The 21100-nt window shown below is 40.5% G+C and overlaps 2 protein-coding genes across 2 annotated transcripts in view; one reads left to right on the top strand and one right to left on the bottom strand.

Annotated features, from left to right (window-relative positions):
* LOC127510587 (tripartite motif-containing protein 16-like) overlaps positions 1 to 21100 on the bottom strand; it is a 295864-nt gene that overhangs the window by 36181 nt on the left and 238583 nt on the right. The window lies entirely within an intron of this gene.
* On the top strand, positions 360 to 1960 carry LOC127510673 (C-type lectin domain family 12 member B-like). The gene is made up of 5 exons (XM_051890575.1): positions 360 to 696; positions 780 to 1094; positions 1177 to 1304; positions 1387 to 1496; positions 1592 to 1960. Exons 1-5 carry the CDS (start codon positions 369 to 371, stop codon positions 1719 to 1721), a joined length of 1011 nt encoding a protein of 336 aa, XP_051746535.1. The 5' UTR covers positions 360 to 368; the 3' UTR covers positions 1722 to 1960.

The following is a 21100-nucleotide window of genomic DNA, read 5'->3' as shown; positions in this document are numbered from 1 at the left end:
GTCTTACCTCCGCTGATACCTTACCTCCTACTCTTCACCCCCGCATGTCCTCTTGTTAACCTTTGTGATTAGTTGCAAAACATTGAGTTCATGTATTTACTTTTTGCACCTTTTGCTAATTTCATCCTGTTCTACTTCATAAATAAAGGTTGTTTAGCATTCAAGCATCTTAATATGGCATTAACTTAAAAGCAAGCAAAATAACATTTTTTTTTTTTAAACAGGTGAATAGCGAAATCAATATTAAAACAAATTATATGAAAATCTAGATATACAGTTCGCTGTTTTTTTGTTTTTTTTTTAATAATTTATTTTACTTTCCTCCAACAAATTAACATTCTTTAAATAGTTTTGGACAGAGGAAACCAATGAGTAACTTTAGTGCATTTCATAATGAACTACAAGAAATGACTAAACATAGAGTAAGGGGAAAAAAAAAAAAAAAAAACACTTTTTATGTCACATGTTGTGATTACAGTGACGCTGTTAAAAGTAGGGCTCAAAAGCATGAAGCAACAACTTCCAACATATGCACATTCAACTCCAACAGACTGAAGATGTCTATGCATAATTATGGCAATATGAACATGGGCAGAGAAAATGAGGAGCATGTCTATGTCAACGAAGAAGCTAACAGTCATGATGTCAGGACAGGAAGACAGATCTCCACAACACACCAAACACCTGGAAACTCAGGTACTGACACTCATTTAATTATAATAACAAACACGAGCCATATTAGAAGTAACATTTATGTTCATGTCTGTGGTGTTCAGTAGGAGATTCTGTGAGGATCAGAAACTACAGAGCGGCTACAGTGTGTTCGGTGCTGCTGTGTGTTGTTCTGCTGACTGCGGTCATAGTGCTGGGCACAAACTACAGACAAGAAGAGACACGACAGCTTACCAAGATTATCAATCTCACAGAAGAGACACGACAGCTTCTAACCAAGTTTATCAATCTCACAGAAGAGACACGCCAGCTACAATCTGACAACACCAACCTCATAAATGAGAGAGATGTATTATTGTCGAAGAATAATGACCTGATTAAAGAAAGAGACACATTCAGACAAGTTTGTTTTAAAGAATACAGTGTGTATTATTTAACTACCAGTTGTATAGTTCAGTGTAGATGAGAAGAGAGAGCTAATAAATTATCTTGTTGTGTTAACAGATGGATGGATTTACAGTCACTCCAGTTTTTACTACTTTTCCTATGAGAAGAAGAGCTGGAATGAGAGCAGAAGATACTGTACGGACAGAGGAGCAGATCTGATCATCATAAACAACGAAGAGGAACATGTGAGTGAAACATCCTGGTAGTAGGTGATATGTGTCAGCTGAATTGTTATTGTTGTTTATTATAATTGATTTATCTTGTCAGGATTTTGTTCAGAAGACAATTATCAATCGTTCTTTATTCTGGATTGGTCTGACTGACATTGATGAAGAGGGCACGTGGAAATGGGTTGACGGCAGCACACTGACCTCTAGGTGAGACATGGCTAAATTGAACTGATTATTATCTAATAAATGACTCGTCACACACAAAGCAGTACTGAACATATAATGTCAAGCTGTTGTTGTAGGTTTTGGAGGTCTAATGAGCCCAATGGAAAAAGAAGGGAAGACTGTGCTCTATATTATTTTTCAAAGTGGTCTGATTACCCATGTGATAATGCTTATCTTTGGATCTGTGAGAAGAACATTTTAAAGTGACTTGTTTTATGAGATGGAAGTTAATGTAATGTAATATCATTATGTTATTGCCCTTTTTTTGTTTGATTGTATCATATGCTTGTTACTACACATACTTAACCAAAGTATTCATGAAGTGTTTTGTTTTACTTATTAAATGTACCAGAAAATGTTATGTGATGTGTGTTGTCTCAGTCCTCTGTGTCAAAATTAAAGATTAGAGAAGTGCAAACACCAGTCTATTGTCAAATTAAAGGTTGATTTCTTTTGTATCTTGATTTCAGTGTTCGTTTAGGGTTTTGAAGTTATGACTATGTATATGTAGTGAGGAGCCTTTTAAAGTACAGTAAGCAATTTATGAGAAACACTTGATATTTGAAATCGATACCTAAACAAATGTAAGAGATGTTATATCAATTTAATAATTTCACACAAAATCTCTCTCTTTATCAATTATTTTATATTTACATAATTATTTTGTTTTCTGGCAATTCTTTTAATATTAATTTCTGTTATTTGAGCTGTTTCCTATGCTTATATGTGCGTTTGTTATAATTGTTAAATATGGTACGTGTCCCCTTTAAGAAATAAGTTCTGGTTGCTTTCCTTCAGTTCATGGTAAGTGCGGCTGGGGAAAGGTGAGTTCTGCTCGAGCTCTCTCTGAAAAGCTTAAAATTAGTTAGTTTCTTGTCATTTAATATCTACAATATTCACAAAAAATAACATAAACAACAGCAACAACACTTATTCTCCAGTATTAATTTCGCAAAGCATTATGATTATATACAACCAAGTAATCCTAGAATATAGTCTATCATCTTTGTATAACACTGGTTGTACAATCTAACAGCGGTTGGTAAAAAGGACTTCCTAAAACGCTCTTGTAAATTTGTGAACTTGTGAATAAATCTTGAGCTATAAGTACTCACAAGAGCTCAAACTGTTTCATGAATGGGATGACAACCATTCATCATAAAAAACAGTTTCCCAATCTTTCTATCCTGGAATGTGGGTAACACACTCCCCACAACAGAACCTGCCTTTTTTATAAGTTTAACTTATTCTTCTCCTTTTCCAACAGTCCCCCTCCCCAACATGTGACAGAAGACAAGATCACAGATCAGACTACAGAGTCATAGAAGGTCTTATATAGCACATGACACACCAAAGGATCTCAGTCGCCTTAACAAATGAATACGACTTTGACCCTTTTTATAGACTTGTATAGTATTGTCAGACCAGTCGAGCTTGTTGTTCAAATATACACCAAGATACTTACAAGTTGTTATAATCTCAATTTCTGACTCTCGTATATTTACTGGTACCATTTGCTGAGGAAATCTGCTAAAATCAACCACAATTTCCTTTGTCCTACTAGCATTTAGACTGAGACCGTTTATCTCACAACAGTCCACGAAACTCTTTAATAGCTCCCTATATTCATCCTCATCATGGTCCATTATAAAGCCAACAATTGCTGAATCATCAGAAAATATCGAGATGACAGGATTCGGATTAATACTGAAAATCTGATGTATAAAAAGTGAACAAAAGTGGAGCTAAAACCGTTCCTTAAGGGGCTTCACTACTTGAGACCCACAGTCCTGCATCCTCACATACTGTGGTCTATTAGAGAGATAATCAGTTATCCATTTGACCATACTCTGATGTACTCCAACATTTTCCATCTTACTTTGTAGTAGTGAAGGCTGGATAGGATTAAATGGATTAAAGAAGTCAAAGAATGTAATTCTGACGGTGCTGTCCAGGGACTTTATGATTTATGCAAGAGATAGATACGTGCATCATCTACCCCAACACTAGTTTTATAAGCAAACTGTAGTTTATCAGCAGCAGCACACCATTTTGGCTTTAAATGGTTTAATACCAGTCTCTCAAAAACCTTCATTAGCTGTGCTGTGACTCTCATTCTTTTTAATTTTCGTTCCATTTTTAACTTACAACTTTCTTTCCCCTTTCTAACTTTTACTTTTAATAACCTCTGTACTCTCTTTTCCTCATCCTCGTCACCCACTAGAAAGGCCCTCTTTTTCTCGTTTAATAATACTTTTAACTCAGGGGTGACCCATGGCTTGTTGTTTGAATAACATTTGATCTTTTAGTAGGTACTGTGTTATCAACACAAAAATTTATATATTCTGTGATACACTCAGTTAAAATGTCAATGTCCTCATCATGTGATTTGCACAGAACCTCCCAAAATCAGTTTCAAAACAAGACTGTTTACATTAAAAACATTTTTAAAAAAGGCTTTAAAAAACACTACAACTTTTAATTTAAGTGAATCCTTATGAAATCAATCCTTATTAAAGCTATAAAAGTGAATCAATCAAGAGCAGTAAGCGATTTCTCTGTTGTTTGATCAACATTAATGAGAGCAGAAGGTTTATTAGGCTACTGTCACTTTAAGACCTGATGCACATGACGTAGATCTGACACACATCCTCCTATTTTCTCACTACGGTTTATGTTCATTTAACTCATTTAAGATTCTCCTTACCAGGATACAAAACGGGCATTTCGACATAATTTTGTCTGTTCAAGCACGAAAGAGAACTCAATGCGGAGCTGGTGCGCTGTCTGAAGCGACTTTCTGTGTGCGCATTTTGTGTGTTTCTTCACAGATGAGTGACAGTACAGATTTGAGTTCTTTTCAACGTCTCATCACGCTTGAATAGTAATTAAATGTACTTGGGTCTTCCTCAATCATCTCTTGCTCAATTCCAGCTCCCAGGTGTTTTAATCTACTTTTAGTTTTGTTTTATTGTCTGTTTTTTATTTGGTTATATACTGTTTTTCTATTTAACGTTTCTTACTCTGTTCATACAATTGCCATGAAGCAACTAATCCAATGTGCCATGTACAGCAATGAAATCATGGAAATTGATTTTTCCGGGGCAGGACAGGATATTGTGGGATGCTGCATCAGTAAATTCACTTAGAGGTCCAAGAATATTTTTCAGTGCTTCCACTGTAGTAACATTGTAGTATTCATGAAAAAGTTTCTGCTGTGCAGTTTAGATTTGCTATTGAGTTTCTTTACTAGTTGCTTGAATCCATATATATATTGGTTTTTGGTCAAGACAAATGAACTCGGCCACTGCTCTGTTTAGAACAACTGCTTCTTTGGATGTTGCTTCATACTTCTTGGCTTTCTCAACGAGGCTGTCAATGGTGGGTTGCAACTTGCTGGTAACAGTTGTAGACGTTTGGCTACGGGCACCAGTAAGGGCAGCATGGTTCTGATTTTGAGAGAAAAAAAAAAAAAAAAGTAAACAATTTGAAATTAATTACTTAGATTCTGTAAGTTTGTAAAATGCATTTAATTTTGAATATGAAACATTTAATTAATAGCCTATTTCCTATACAATAGAAAACAGAATTTTTTATATTATAATACTTTGTAAATTCAGAGTAATAAGACATTACAGGGCTGTGACCAATCAAATTAAATCACTGTAAAAAAAAAAAAAAAAAAAAAAAAAAAAAACATTTTAGCACTGCAGAAGTGGCACAGAATCTGCACTTGAAGTGACATTAACACTGCAATTACAACTGCATAAATAATATGCAGAGTATTTCTATATAATGTTTTAAATAAATACAGAAATATGAAATGTTGAAAAAAGAAAATAATTTCATAGGGCTACTTTTAAATGGGAAACTAAAACCTCCACTAGATGGCAGCAGTTCTTAATTATTGAGTGACCAAATCACCCATTTAACCGAAATGTTTAAAATGGGTGATTGATTCAGGAATGAAGCAAGTGACGCCCTGCATTGCAATGTCCATACTATCCATCCTAAATAGTATGTGAGATTGGGAAAAAAAAACCCTCATAGTTTGTGTAAAAGAGTATGCCAAAAGTCCCAGGATGATCTACTATTTCATGTAGATTTTCGAGTGTGGATCCATGCACACTATAACAGCTAATATTGCCCACAACCCATTGCACTTTGGAGGAAGATTCGGTTCAGAAATACAAACATGAGTAAAAAGTGTTTTAAAAAAACTGCAAAACATGGTGGATGTGCACAACTAACAGTTGAGACGTTTAGATAAAGGGGTTTGAGTGACTAATAATCAACATTTAACCTGATAAAAAAATATTTATTTAATGTTAATCGTGTAATATTTTGTTGTGAATATATTATGTGAATGTTTATGAAGATCATTTGGTTGTTGAAATGAATACGAGGAGAGTCTCCGCATGAATGATCCGTGACTGGCAGATCACCGTACTACTGCATTTCTTTCTGATACGGTAGGAAATTAAATTAAATGTAGAGGATGTTAACTGTGACAAGACTGACATGCCAGTTTACAGAGACAGGATGTGTGTAACTAATCAGCAGAGAGCAACCAAGATGCTATTGTATGACATGATAGTATGTCACAAAGCTTGCCTACTGTTCTTCTACACACTGAAAAGTATGTACTTTTTCTTCCCCAAAAGAGTGCAACACTAATTCATTTAGGGATGTAACATTGCTGTGTGTTGCTCAGAAAAGCGAAACTGTTCTGCTTTAGAGCTATTTGAAAAGTAGAGCGAAAACAGTCAATATGGCCAGTATTGTGTCTAAGGCCCCATTTACACTAGTGCATTTTCATTTTAAAACGCATAACAGGTCCGTAGCCAGCCTATTGAAAGGGGGGGTTCTTTTTTTCAAAAAGTGGACCTTTTTGCAGTTTTTCTCCTCCTTTTGTATTTAATTATGAGGTTCAAATACTTCATTTTGGTGACCTTTTATGCACTAATTTGTGCTGGATTAGTTTGTCTGCTGGTATCTTAACGAGCACGCTTTTTGATGCACCTAAAATATTTACTGCATTGTTGTCAAATTGCTTCCTCATGTACCACCTTTGTCAGTCCATACACAGTTCATAAGTTTAAAGACTACACTAACAACAGAACAGATTTAATGAACTTCACTGAAATATTAATAATTCTTCTCATCACCATTTCTTCACTGAACTAGTACATACTTGTGATGTCATACATCCTCAAACTATCAGTGAATCGGTGCAAAATAAACTCATAACAGTTAATAAATAAAGGATAACATGACATGCATAAAAAACACTCAGCATCACCAGCAAGCACCTTTATGCTAACCATGAGCTCAGAACGGATCATTAACGTTACAGACATAACACTCTCACATAGGCATCGTGAATCAATTAATATACTAATCATTCCAGATAATTTACCTCAAGCGGTCTGCTTTGAAGTTCTCAGAGGAATAAGACGCGCACCGAAGGAGAAGCATTTCCATTGGCTCCAGTCTGCCGGTATTGGCCAATCACAAAAGTCGATATTGCACAGCCAATATCACTGAGTATCCCGCTATGTTTTATTATTATAATTACGCTACGTTTATATGGTTATTATATTGTAGACTATTGAGTGGATAAAATATAGAAATCCTTTTAATTAAAAAAAAAAATATATATATATATATATATATATATATATATATAACCCCTCCTCCCCCATCATTCAGAGGCGATGCTTCATTCGAACCACCTGAACCCCCCCTGCCTACGGGCATTCATAAGTTCCCTTACGATACTACAATCGTGCTGCGTCTCTAGACGCATATGGGGGAAAACTTCTTTTTCTCTGATTACTGAAGTCTTTTTCAATAACGCAGTGTAACTGCACGGCCATTGGTTCGGGTAGTAGAGAAAAACGAACCAATGGCGGAGCTGCGTGAGCCTATGGCGAGGAAGCCTGTCACAGACATGCCAGGCTCTTCACTCACCCAATCACAACGCACTCCTTCACCAGAGTTCTGATCACGCACACCTGACATTCATCACCACCCCTATCAGCAGCACTATAAAAGACACTCACAGCCACACAGTCATTGTCCGGTCTTGTTAATGCATACTTACCCTTATGCTTACCTTACGGACTCCTCGATCAACCACTTACTCCAGTGTGCTTCCTAGATCCTCCATGTTCTCCTGTCTTCCGTGAGTGTCTCAGTGTGTCTTCAGCTCCAAGGACCATCCGCCAACCAAGTATCAGTATCTCTGTCATCGATCATCACAAACTCCATCTGGCTTCACTCACCTGCTCACTGCTCTGGTTGTCTCAATAAAACATTGTAAACCTTACCTGTGCCTCCGACCTCCTCTGTTTGTAACAGAAGACCGGACCCACACCGCTGAGCAACCACGATGAGCACCTCAGATCCATTTCAAGACCTGGTAACAGCACTTCGCCGCACTCTCACCAGTTCATCCACGCCAGCACCACCAGCGAGCACTTCCGCATTCCACGCTGCCACTTCTTCGTCGTCTGTGTTCGCCAGTCCCATGGCCAAACTGGCGCCCTTCTCTGGTTCGGCGGAGGATTGCAACAGATTCATCCTGCAATGTTCGCTGGTTTTGGAGATGCAACCGCACCTATATTCTGATGACAAAGCGAAAGTCGCCTTCATAATTCAGCAACTAGACGGTAAAGCACTCCGCTGGGCAGAACCACTTTGGACTCAGAATAGTCCCGTCGTGCAATCACTCTCAAGTTTTATTAGTCACTTCAAAGAAGTCTTTGGGAAGCCAGCATGGGACTCGTCCATTGGTGAGAGACTATGTAATTTAAAACAAGGTTCATTATCTGTCTGATTATGCCTTACAGTTCAGAACCCTAGCAGCAGCGAGTGGTTGGAACGAACCAGCCCTCATCTCCTCGTATCGTCAAGGTTTGGATCCACGTGTGCGGTTGCATCTCGCTGTATATGAGGATACCATCGGGCTCGAGAAGTTCATCCAACTTTAAGATTCGCCACTCGTATGCAGCTATGCATTGAAGAGCACCAAAACTAGCAACTATTTCCATCCTTCCTCCGCCAGCCCGAATCTGTCAGCTCCCCAGAACCAGCCAGCAACGAAATGCAGATCGACAGATCACGTCTCCCACCAGCTGAGTGACAGAGGAGGCTGACTCAGGGTCTATGCTTATATTGTGGTCATCCTGGGCATTTCAGAGCTGAATGCCCCACTCGTCCAGTGCGAGCTATGGTGAGTGTCATTCTTCCTTCGTTGAATCATCAAAATCCACTCACTAATGTTGCCAACCTTACTGCTGCCAATGTTTGTATTCCAGTTAACGCCTTCATCGACTCTGGGTCAGCTGTAAACTTCATCTCCGGAGCCCTCTGTCGCCAGCTCAATCTCAAGACCATCAGTTCGCCGAAAGTCTACCAGTTCCACTCAGTAACGGGTCGACCTCTCCGCCAAGTGCGTTACATGGTGGGACCCCTGAAACTACAGATCGGTGTTCTGCATCAGGAAGAGATCCATCTGCTGGTTCTGGAGGATTCAACATCTGACATGATTCTGGGGCGCCCATGGTTAGAGCAGCATGATCCGATCATCTCCTGGCGGACAGGAGATGTCCTGAAGTGGGGTAACCATTGTTTTCCTGGATGTTTTCCTGAAGTTCCTGTTCCAAGGCCAGTTCCAAGCCCTGATCCAAGTTCTGCTCTAGGTTTCCCCAGCGCTAAGAAGATCCAAGTCTGTGTCACATCTATTGAAAGTCATTAGAAAAACGCTCCACAGATATTCCTGACTGTTACTCCCACTTCAGTGACGTCTTCTGTCCGAAGAAGGCCTCCAAAGCCCCCTCCTCATCGGCCATGGGACTGTGCCATTGATCTCATCCCCGGTGAGCCAGTGCCCAGAGGAAAGATCTATTCCTTGTCCATCCCGGAGGAGAAGGCCATGGAGGAATACATCACTAAGGCACTATCGCAAGGTTATATCCGCCCATCTACTTCCCCTGCTGCATCCAGCTTCTTCTTTGTTGCCAAGAAGGACGGAGGCTTGCGGCTTTGCATTGATTACAGAGCCCTAAATAAAATAACAGTCAAGTTCAGATACCCACTTTCTCTCGTCCCATCTGCGCTGGAACATCTCTGCGTCGCCACTGTGTTCACCAAGTTGGACCTCCACAGCACATACAACCTCATCCGAATACGTGAGGGGGACGAATGGAAGACGGCTTTTGTGACCCCTACTGGACACTATGAGTGCTGCGTCATGCCATATGGACTTGTCAACGCCCCCTCCGTATTTCAGGATTTCATGCACGAGGTGCTCCGGGAGTTCCTGCACAAGTTCGTGATCGTCTACATTGATGATATACTCATCTACTCCCGAAGCCTGAGGGACTACAACCTGTTCCTGAAAGCAGAGAAGTGTACTTCAGCCCTCAGTGCAGTTCTTGGGATATTACATCGATCACAGTGGTGTCTGCATGGACGAGAGGAAGGTTTCTGCAATAAAGGATTGGCCCCTTCCTGCGACTGTGAAAGAACTGCAAAGATTCCTAGGATTCGCCAATTTCTACCGAAGGTTCATCAAGGGCTACAGTACCATCACTTCTCCACTTACCAACCTACTCCGTGGCAGGCCCAAGTCTCTGTCCTGGGATCCGGCAGCAAAGCAAGCCTTCGAGGACCTCAAGACCGCCTTCATGACCACTCCCCTCCTTGTTCATCCAGATCCAGAACTTCCCTTCGTGGTCGAGGTCGATGCATCCACCACAGGAGTGGGAGCAGTCTTATCTCAGCAGCAGGGGAAACCAAGTAGACTCCATCCATGTGCCGCCTTCTCCCGCAAACTCAACCCGGCGGAGGTAAACTATGACATCGGCAACCGAGAGCTCCTTGCCATCGCCTTGGAGGAGTGGAGGCATTGGCTCGAAGGGGCCCGTCACCCCTTTCAGGTCCTAACAGACCATAAGAATTTAGAGTACCTGCGTGATGCAAAGAGATTGAACCCACGTCAAGCAAGATGGGCGCTGTTCTTTACTCGATTTAACTTTACCATTTCCTATCGTCCTGGTTCCAAGAATGTCAAAGCTGATGCTCTATCACGTATCTACAGTCCCGAAAAAAGTTCTGAAGATCCAGAGTCCATTCTTCCAGAGAATCTCATTGTCAGTCCCATAACCTGGTCAGAGCAGACACTGCCCGAGTCTGATACCTCCACCAACACCCCGCCGGGTTGTCCCCAAGGTTTGCTGTACATCCCATGGACACGACGCATTCCCATCATTCACTCCTCTCATTCGTCGCTGGGCACTGGCCACCCAGGGATCAATGAAACCCTCTAGTTGTTAAAACAACGCTTCTGGTGGCCCAACATGGCAGCAGATGTCAGGAGGTACGTAAAGCGGTGCAGGGAATGTGCCATATACAAGAGCCCTCGTCATCTTCCCTCCGGGAAACTACAAACTCTGCCCGTTCCAACTCGCCCGTGGTCACATCTAGGAGTGGACTTCATCACAGATCTCCCGGTCTCCAATGGACACACTTGCGTGATGGTTGTGGTTGACAGGTTCTCCAAGTCATGTCGATTGATTCCTCTCCCAGTTCTCCCAACGGCTATGGTCACAGCAGAGCTTATCTTCAATCATGTTTTCAAATACTTTGGATTGCCTGAGGATATTGTATCTGATAGAGGACCTCAATTCACATCCCATGTCTGGAAATCCTTCTTCAAACGCCTAGATGTGACCATCAGCCTCTCATCTGGATACCATCCCCAGATGAACGGGCAGACGGAGCGGAAGATACAGGAGATTGGCCATTTCGCCGTTCTCAAGCACCAGTATATCAACCTGGAGATAAGGTCTGGTTATCCACTAGAGATATTCGGATGCGTCTACCTTGCAGAAAGCTGAGTCCAAGATTCATTGGCTCCTACACCATCATCCGCCAAGTCAATCCAGTCACATACCAGTTGCAACTCCCACCTGAATTCAGAATTCACCTCACGTTCCATGTCTCCCTGTTGAAACCTCACCACCCTTCTGTTCTTCCCTCCACAGAGCCTGGCAATGCCGAAGAACCCCCCCTTCCAATCATCATGGAGGATGGAGCAGTGTATCTGGTGAAAGACATCTTGGACTCCCGGCGCCGTGGTGGTCACCTGGAGTATCTAGTCGACTGGGAAGGATACGGCCCAGAGGAGAGATCATGGGTTCCTAGAGTTGACATTCTCGATCCTAGCCTTCTGGAAGACTTCCATGCCAGACATCCCAACAGACCAGCTCCACGAGGCAGAGGTTGGCCACCACGTCGTCGGGGTCCACGGTCCTCAAGAGCGGACCGTGGAGGGGGGGGTAATGTCACAGACACACCAGGCTCTTCACTCACCCAATCACAACGCACTCCTTCACCAGAGTTCTGATCACGCACACCTGACATTCATCACCACCCCTATCAGCAGCACTATAAGAAACACTCACAGCCACACAGTCATTGTCCGGTCTCGTTAACACATACTTACCCTTATGCTTACCTTACGGACTCCTCGATCAACCACTTACCTGTCTCCAGTGTGCTTCCTAGATCCTCCATGTTCTCCTGTCTTCCGTGAGTGTCTCTGTGTGCCTTCAGCTCCAAGGACCATCCGCCAACCACATCTCCTAGAAGAAACCAAGTATCAGTATCTCTGTCATCGATCATCACAAACTCTATCTGGCTTCACTCACCTGCTCACTGCTCTGGTTGTCTCAATAAAACATCGTAAACATTACCTGTGCCTCCGACCTCCGCCAGAGCCTGCAAAAAATGGGCGGGGCTAAGCAGGCATTTCGCAATAGGATCTCAGATCATTTCTCCTTCAGCAACGACAATCATCTCTTCACTGTTACCGAGACAACTGAACGCCTTCTCGCCGTTGACATGCCTTTCAACGGATTTGGCTGATCCTCGCCTGCCTGCTTCAGCACTCACGCTGCTCGCAAGCCACTTTGTTGCCTGCAAGTAGCTGATCAGCGGCGTTGTTTCAAATGTCGAACCACAACTGTGGCAGCCGATCAAGCGTCTCAGCACCCGCTCTGCTCTAGTTGATCGGCGCTCTCAAGCAGCCTTGATCTCACTACGAGAGCGCAAGCTCAATGCTGACAGCGATCAGCTGAATGTGACATGACGCTCTCCCCTGACTCAGGTGAAACTCATAGAATAAATTCACTCTGAAAGAGCATATTTTTCTGGCGTTTGTTGTAAAATGCAGAGCCTCTCAGTGCGTCGCTTGCTGGCTCCGCCCCCGCAAGCCACGTTCATTGAGTCTCGCCTCCCTGCATTCACTAAGTGCTTTTTCTAGAAAGCGGCTCCTTCCCTCTTTTTCCTCTGTACTTTCACTCAAACTGAGATGATAAACAAAAGGTTACAGGGCCAAGTGAACAGGACTAAGTGAGCTCTTTCCGGTCTGTGCGCGTGTCTCACTTTTCTTGCAGCAGGGGGTTTTCCAGTGCTGCGTGCGCTGTTAGGGCGAGTACCACACTGACAGTGCTCAGCTGAATGCAGCATTGACAGCTCTATGCCATGACTAGCTCCCGTATAACTCTCAGGTGAGACTCATGGAATAAATTTCTTCCAAAATAACATTTTTTCACTAATGTTTGTGGTAAAATGCCGTATTTCGAGCGTTACTTGCCGGCCCCACCCCGCAAGCCGCCTCCATTGAAGATGGATGCTCTCACCACGAAAGCACAAGTCTCACCTCGCTGCGTTCAGACCGCTTTCTCTGAAAACTGCCCATGTAATTCCTCAGGCTTTTACAGCCACTACTTCCTCGTCCCCAAAAAGGCCCATCCTAGATCTCAGACACCTGAACCGCTCCCTCATGAGATGGAAGTTCAGGATGACTACACTGAAACAGATCCTCGCGCAAATATGCCCAGGGGACTGTTATTTTTCGCTGGATCTAAAAGATGCATACTTTCACATCCAGATAGCCCCCCATCACAAGGGATTCTTGAGATTCGCCTTCGAGAGAGTGGTGTATCAATATACGGTCCTATTGTTTGGACTGTCCCTAGCTCCGTGCACTTTTACGAAGTATATGGAAGGCATTAAAAGCTCAGGGTCAGGGAAACACTGAAAACAGCCTTTTTGGTAGTAAGCCAGTTTATATAAAGTCTCCCATTTACCAGAACAGGAAAGTGAAAGTAAAAACCCTGTTGACAGTTAGTTAATCATTTATTATCACATTAAATTCAGCACTGCTTGTCTGAAGTGTGCATATGAGACTGGGGCTGTTTACATGATATCATTTTCAACAAAACACAGAAAACATTTTATGCATTTTGGCTGTTCATTCACTTGACAACAGCATTTTGGGGGCCTAAAAAGGCAAACTTTTGAAAACGAGTGTATTAAGTGTTCAACACCAGATTGAATTAATCAGCTCATTATTATTAACTACAAAACCATAAGTCTTTGTGGATAAAGCCTCTCATTTACTGGAACAGAAGAGTGAAAGTAAAACCACATTCATCAGGTTTGTTAATATAGATTTTATGACTGCAAACGGTCGTGTCAGATAAAGGAGATAAGAGACACATCAAAAATGTGTACTATTGGAATTCCAGTACCAGGGTCAGGGAAACACTAATAACTTTCTCTTTGGTAGTAAGCCAGTTTATATAAATCTCCCATTTACCAGAACAGGAAAGTGAAAGTAAAAACCCTGTTGACAGTTAATAATCACTTACTATCACATTAACTTCAACACTGCTTGCTTAAGGTGTGCATACAAGACTCAGGGGCGTCTCACCAGTGGTGGACGAAGTACACAAATCAAGTAATTGAGTAAAAGTACAAATACATATCATAAAATATGACTCAAGTGAAAGTACTTAGTGCTCCTTTTCAATTTTACTTGAGTGAAAGTACAAAAGTACTTGATTTTTAATGTACTTAAGCAAAAAAGTACTGACTGATGAATTTTTATTTTGTAATTTTATATAGGCCACTTGTATGATTTAATTTTATATTTTATATGCTATACAATCCTATTGCTCAAAATAATTATGAATGATTATGAATTGTCAAATAGCCAGCACTAGTCAATATGGATGGATGATTAGTGGATGCAGATACATATGTAATGTGTGTTGACAAACAATATAAAAAAACATTGCTAAAACATTGCTGCAGCAGCGGGGAAGATGAACGTGCATGTGTTATTTTAATTTGTGTTAGAGTTGCATGATTCTGGATAAAATGAGAATCAAGATTTTTATTTGGTTCTTTCAAATAGAAATCATGATTCTCCCATGATTCTGAATAGACAACTAAACAAAATTGTGTATAATTATTTACTAGAGAACAAAATATTAACTGCTGCAGTCTATTTAAAAATATTTAATTAATTCATTTAATAAAATGGGTTTGAATGAATGATTTAATGACTCATAACTACTTCAGTTGTTTCATTACTGGATAAATCAATGGTTTTGAACAAATCTTTTGAATGAATCATTCAATGTCAAATACATTTTAACAGTCACTTGTCACCTCCTAGTGGCGTAATGATGTAATCGATACCACCGTTATTTGACGCGCCAAGTTAGTTTTAAAGTGCGATTTGATCTGTTTAAATCAAATCATGAGATCATGATCTGTAGACACTGGTGTGGACGTGTCGCAGCAGATTTAGTTCAAAAACAACTGGCCTAAATATGATTTTCAGTTACAATAGTTGCGCGACATGTTATAGGTTCTGTACAGGAAACAAAAATGACTAGTTCCCCTCTCTAGTCTTCGGGTTTGAGATGTTCATTCATCACAGCCTCATAGGCTGAATGCAGAAACAACAATGATTAGTTCATCTCTCAAGACTTCGGGTCCGAGTCCTTTGTTCTTTTTTCACATGACAGCCGTATTGGATACAGAAATTAGTTAATTCACAACCTTCTTTACTGCTTTTCCACCGTTGGGCCGAACGGTTCTTAGAATGGTAAGGAACAGTTCCAGTTGTGTTTTCACTGGAGCCTGGTACGGCACAGCACAATTACAAACCGCTCTCGGGCCGGAAATCTTGGCATGGTTGTCCAACCATGATGATTCGTGCTGGTAGAATCCGTGAAGTGACATTGAGTGGTCACTTCTCTGTTGCCTGGTTCATTTAAATGCAATGTGTGGACTTTTTACACCATTTGTCCTATTTCCATTTAGCAAAACTCTTTTTTTTTTTTTTTATTAACGACTACACCCACCCACCCCACCCCTAAACCTACCCTTAGTGATTTATAGTGCATATACACTTTATGAGCACATGCGTTCCCTGGGATCGAGCCCATGATTGCATGAACACATGATTGCATGTTGTTATATATTGCAATGCTCTGCCGATTGAGCTACGCGAAACCGAAATATGACACAGATAAAAGGGAACAAAGCATTAAAATGAAAGTGTCCTGTTGTCAAGAGGGGTGCAACTTTAGCAAACGCTCCTATGGGTCGTATTTCAGGGAAGTGGCAAATGACCTATATAGGCATATTGGTTGGAGAACATGGTTGGGCTAGACATATTGGTCTAATGTTTGTATAAAAAGATTAGTCAGACGGGTCAATGACATAACATAACATGTTTATTGCTCATATTTTTTAATAATTATGATAATTCCTATATGAACGAACGACTTGAACCTGTCCCGAAGACTCGAGAGGCGAACTAATCATTTCTGCTTCCGGTACTACATGCATTGCATATGGGACTGTCACGGCACAGTTCAGACACTGACAACGGAACTAACGACTCAAACCCGAAGACACAAGAGGTGAGCTAATCTTTCTGGGGAACAAATGTGATAAATGTGAGGTGACAAAAGAAAGAACGACTTGGAAGACCCTGCTAAGCAATTAATTAATCATTTCAATTAATCAATTAATTAATCATAATTTGGCCATTAGCCAAATTTAGCCATTAGTTTTTGGAATTGTTTATTCCAAATGTGATAAACGTTTGTGTAAGTAGTATGTTTTTTGGGAATTTAACATGTAAAATTTCAATTATATTCTGCTGAAATGAATGAAAAGAATATGAAAACATTAGTTCATTTTGCTGAGCGAGATTCAAAGATCCGAGTCAGTAAAACTGTCTGAACTTCCCGTTACTAATTCACACTAGGGGTTGCACCGATTAGCATTAATGACAGACAGCATTAGTGGCTGCTGTCACTTTAAGATCGGCACTTTAAGATCTAACCCATCTCACATTTTCTCACAACTCTTTACATTCGTTTAATGCTATTTAACTCATTTAAGGATACTCGACAAAGCGGACATTTTGGCATAATGTGTGTGTTATTGTTCGTTCAAGCGCGAAAGAGAACACGATTCTGTCTTTCTGTGTGTCGTGTGTGTGTGTCATATAAGCTATGTTTTCTTCTCCCTGTTTTTATGCGCATTATGAAGTATCGCATTAGAAAAGAGTGATGGAAACGCATAATTAAGTTATGTTTTTCGAAATTTAAGTTTTTAAAAAGCTGCAGCGTTCAGGCAATTGTGTTCATGTAGCAAGAAACGGTCTGTTGCATGTAATTGCTGTGAGGATACGCTGTCTAAGCTACGGATATGAGAAAAGGTTAAAGTGAAATATGCATTCGCTCTTTCAACGGGGTTGCCATGTTTAGCTGCATAGCTCTAATGACATGTTCATTTATTTCAAGGGCAGTGATTTCATTAGCTATGCTAATGTGTGCTGTTGATTTCAGTTGCACACAGCGTCAGAGCATGCTCCTGTCTTTCTTATCGCTCTCAATAACTTTTTCACTTATCAATTTATCTCAATGATATATCAAATGATTTGATTATGATACTTGCTCATACTATCTCTATTAGCTTGCAATGTATTGTTAATGAGAACACATTGCGTGTTTCTAGAGCTAAGCTATTCGGCAAGGTAGCCCAGGAACACAGTCCTAGGCCACTAGATTTAACACTATGGGGTCGGCGGAGGCGTGATCACTTGCAATTTTTCCTGATAACAGTGAACAGAACTTAAAATTCTCCATTGTTTTTGTCATACAGAAATGAATAATACATAATTCAAAACTGTAAAGGGTCTATTTTTATTTGTGCGCACTCAAAAACAACAAAACGTTGTGCTTTTGTAAAATAAAAAAAAACGAGCGCTTTCTGCCATCTCAGTGTCTGTGAACTTCTTTCTGAAACACGTCACAAAAATGAAACGAAACTCAGCGAATACTTGCCAGACATGAGAGATATGTCTTTAGAAAGCTTGATATGTCTACTTTTAATTGAAGTCAAAAGTATCAAAAACAAATATTCACTGTTTGTGTAATCCATATGAAACCAACGAGAAGTACGATCTTTCCCATCTGAGCTCATTATTTTTAATGTGGTCACACCCACGCAGTGTATAAGCTGTATTCACACAGTAATCGTCCACGTGAGCCATGAAAACCTAAAAAAACACCTCCATCACCTTGATAAACAATGCATCAAGCTTCATCATTCCTCTGCTTTTCATCAAATTTGGAAGACGCTCTGTGAGAAATAAGCCTTGAGTAATTTTTACCTCAGAAGAAGACTGCAATTGATCCAGTGGCAAATTATAGGCAGGAGGCAACCTTTCAGTGCTAAATGTTTAAATAAATCTAAATGTCATAGGACATGGGGATGTTTTTATGCTCTATAATATAAAACAGAGTACGATATAAAAGTAATATGAGTGTTTAGACCAGTGTTTACTGTGAAATACCATGTTCCTGAATATCTGCTCAAACGTAGATGTTTATAATGTGCTAAACTATGTTTCATCTTGAGGAGCAGCTCGATCAGTTTAGTAAATGCTGCTCCATCTCTGAAAGCACTGAGTGTGAGTCACTTATGATGGCCATTTGAAAAGCAAAACGCACCAAACGTGACATGTTTTTACTCCAAACTCACTTCATAACATCAGTCGAGTGTTTGAAAATAACTTCCATTTGGGATCTGAAGTGGCTTCTTATCACAGAATGAAGCAGACAGTATATTAGGCCTACTTTGTAGTATTCTATACTGTAATAAATGCTATGTGGATTATGTGTTTTTGCCCCTGTTGTTTGTCATATGTAACAGAAATAAGCACAGGGCATGTCAGGGCATGTCAAAACTTCTCCAGGGCCCAGAAAACACCCCAGACCCCAGAGGGTTAAGCCATTCATCGCCGTAGACCATGCAGGCACACATAAGTTGTGTCCCAATTCAGGGGCTGCATCCTTCAGTGGTCGACGCGACCTTCAAAGGACACACAGAGACTTGTGTGTCCTTTGAAAGTGGACGGTATAGCCAACTGCATCACCACACGCGACGAAGGCTGTCCCAATTCGAAGGCTCCTTCAAATGCTGCCAACAAAGTCGTCCTCCGTTATCTGTGAAATGAAAGTTACAAGGTTAATGTATCCTTCGCGGCCTTGCCTACCCCAGAATTCATTGTGTGCCAGTGAGGACAGGATTTTTTCAGAGAAATTGCCAGATTACACTTTTAAATGTAAGTACTGGGTTTCAGTTTACTGTAATAATCTAATGTCTGTAATGATGCAAATGAAAAAATACAATAAAGGTTCAAATGTTGACTTATATGTTACCAACATGCAATTTTATATTGTGTACATAAATGGACAAAGATGAACATTTTTAGATAGGTTTTCAACCCTGTTTTGTTTTTAGGCAGTTAAATATAACTTTAAAAAGTCCAGTACAAACATTACTGCGGCTCATCAACGGCAGCTGTCACAGTTGCTAGGCGCCAAGAACAGACCATACCATTGAACAACTGGGATGCAGTTGGCAACAGTGTGTTAATATTGTGACAAAATTTTTTGTTTCATTTTCCAAATAACCAGTGGTAGATTGTAATGAAATACATTTACTCTGTATTTAAGTATAAATACGAAGTCCTTTAGATTTTTATTTAACTCCATCTGAAAGATATTGTATTTTTTTATGAAAGACTAATTTTTCAGATGGATATTAGGTTTTGATATTGTTTAAAAATATAATAACACTATATAATAGAAATACTAAAAATATGGTCTTATACATCAGAGATAGGCCAACGGTGGTCCTGGAGGGCAGCTGCAGTTTAGCGCTGCAGTCATAGAATGGTTTTTGCATGTTAAAATATTTTATGGTTTGATTTTTGAGGACGCGAGTTAATTTCATTTATTCTTCCCTCTTTCTGAAAACATCTTAGCGACATGGCAGCCGTCAACTATTCAGCCCTGCAAACCTGTTGGTAGACAACACACGCTGGTAGACAGTTCACATTTTTAAGAAAGGAAGACCCCTGGCTTTTAAGACTTGTTTCACTAACTATTTGAGTAAATTAAAACACAGTACTTACAAGTTTATTCCTTGTGGCACACAAGAAAAACTATCACTCGGCATTTTCCTTGGAAAAAAAAATCCTGTCATCACCGGTATGAGATAGGATAAGCTGCGAAGGATCCACTTGTTTTATCCTTCGTGGCCCTGGGAAAGAAGGACGGTTGGCTGCATTCGAAGGACCCTTCAAATTTGGACAGCCTTCATCACACTGCATTGCCGCAATTGGCCTTCAAATGTGGCCTTCGAAGGATGCAACCCATGAATTGGGACACAGCTATAATCATAGGCCACTAGACTTTTAACAGGACGTCATAAGGTCTGGCTCATACTGCAAATAATTCCACCAATAACGTACCACACTTAATCGGGGAAAATAAAAACAAGTTATAGTCAGCTGTAGTTGTGTTTATGCTCATATTTTGCTCATATTTTCTTCTTTTTAGGGGCCAAGCACCGAAAGTGCGTAGGCACTTACTGTATACATTTGCGTTCTTCTTCCTCTGTTTTTTCCTGCTCTGGGAGTCTATAGCAGCCCATAGATGATTTTGGAGTCTCTAAATCAATCCCTCTAGCGCCACCACCTGTCCAAAGTTTCACTCACGTTTATGCTAATAACTTTTGATCCATAAGTGCTACAAACAAAATTCCTTGGCTCAAATCGATTCGATTGTACCTGTCATGACGTCATTTTCCGTCATGAAAATTTTCAGAAAAACCTACTTTTTCAAACTCCTCCTAAACCGTTGGTCCGATTTACACAGAAATTAACCCATATCATCTTCAGACCATGCCGATAAAAAGTTATGGAATTCAAGTCAATTAGTCAAATCGTTTTCGAAAATTGTGTGAACGAATTTTACGTAGTGCTTGCGAAAATAGACATAAGGCTGTATCTCCGCAATGCTATAACATATTCAGACCAAACTTGGTGCATGTCACCACAAGCATGACCTGAGGCAACATACAGCATTTCAGCACAGCGCCACCTACTGGTCTAGAGATACAAAAAAAAATGGCTAAAAAAATCATAAATGTGGTCTTGTTAGATTCGGGGCGTCATGCCGAGTCAAATGATATCCTTTTCCCATATTGGCCATTTTGAATGTTGTGCTAAAATGTTGTATTTTAGGAACGCATTAGTGTATCGTTACAAAACATGGTATGGGTCATCAGCACGATGTCCTGAAGGAGCCTGAGAAGTTTTGGAGCAGCGCTACCTAGTGGTAAAATTAAAT

The sequence above is a fragment of the Ctenopharyngodon idella genome, chromosome 4 (genome assembly GCF_019924925.1).
Source record: "Ctenopharyngodon idella isolate HZGC_01 chromosome 4, HZGC01, whole genome shotgun sequence".
Classification (NCBI taxonomy): Eukaryota; Metazoa; Chordata; class Actinopteri; order Cypriniformes; family Xenocyprididae; genus Ctenopharyngodon; species Ctenopharyngodon idella.
This window is presented reverse-complemented; position numbering and strand designations above follow the sequence as displayed.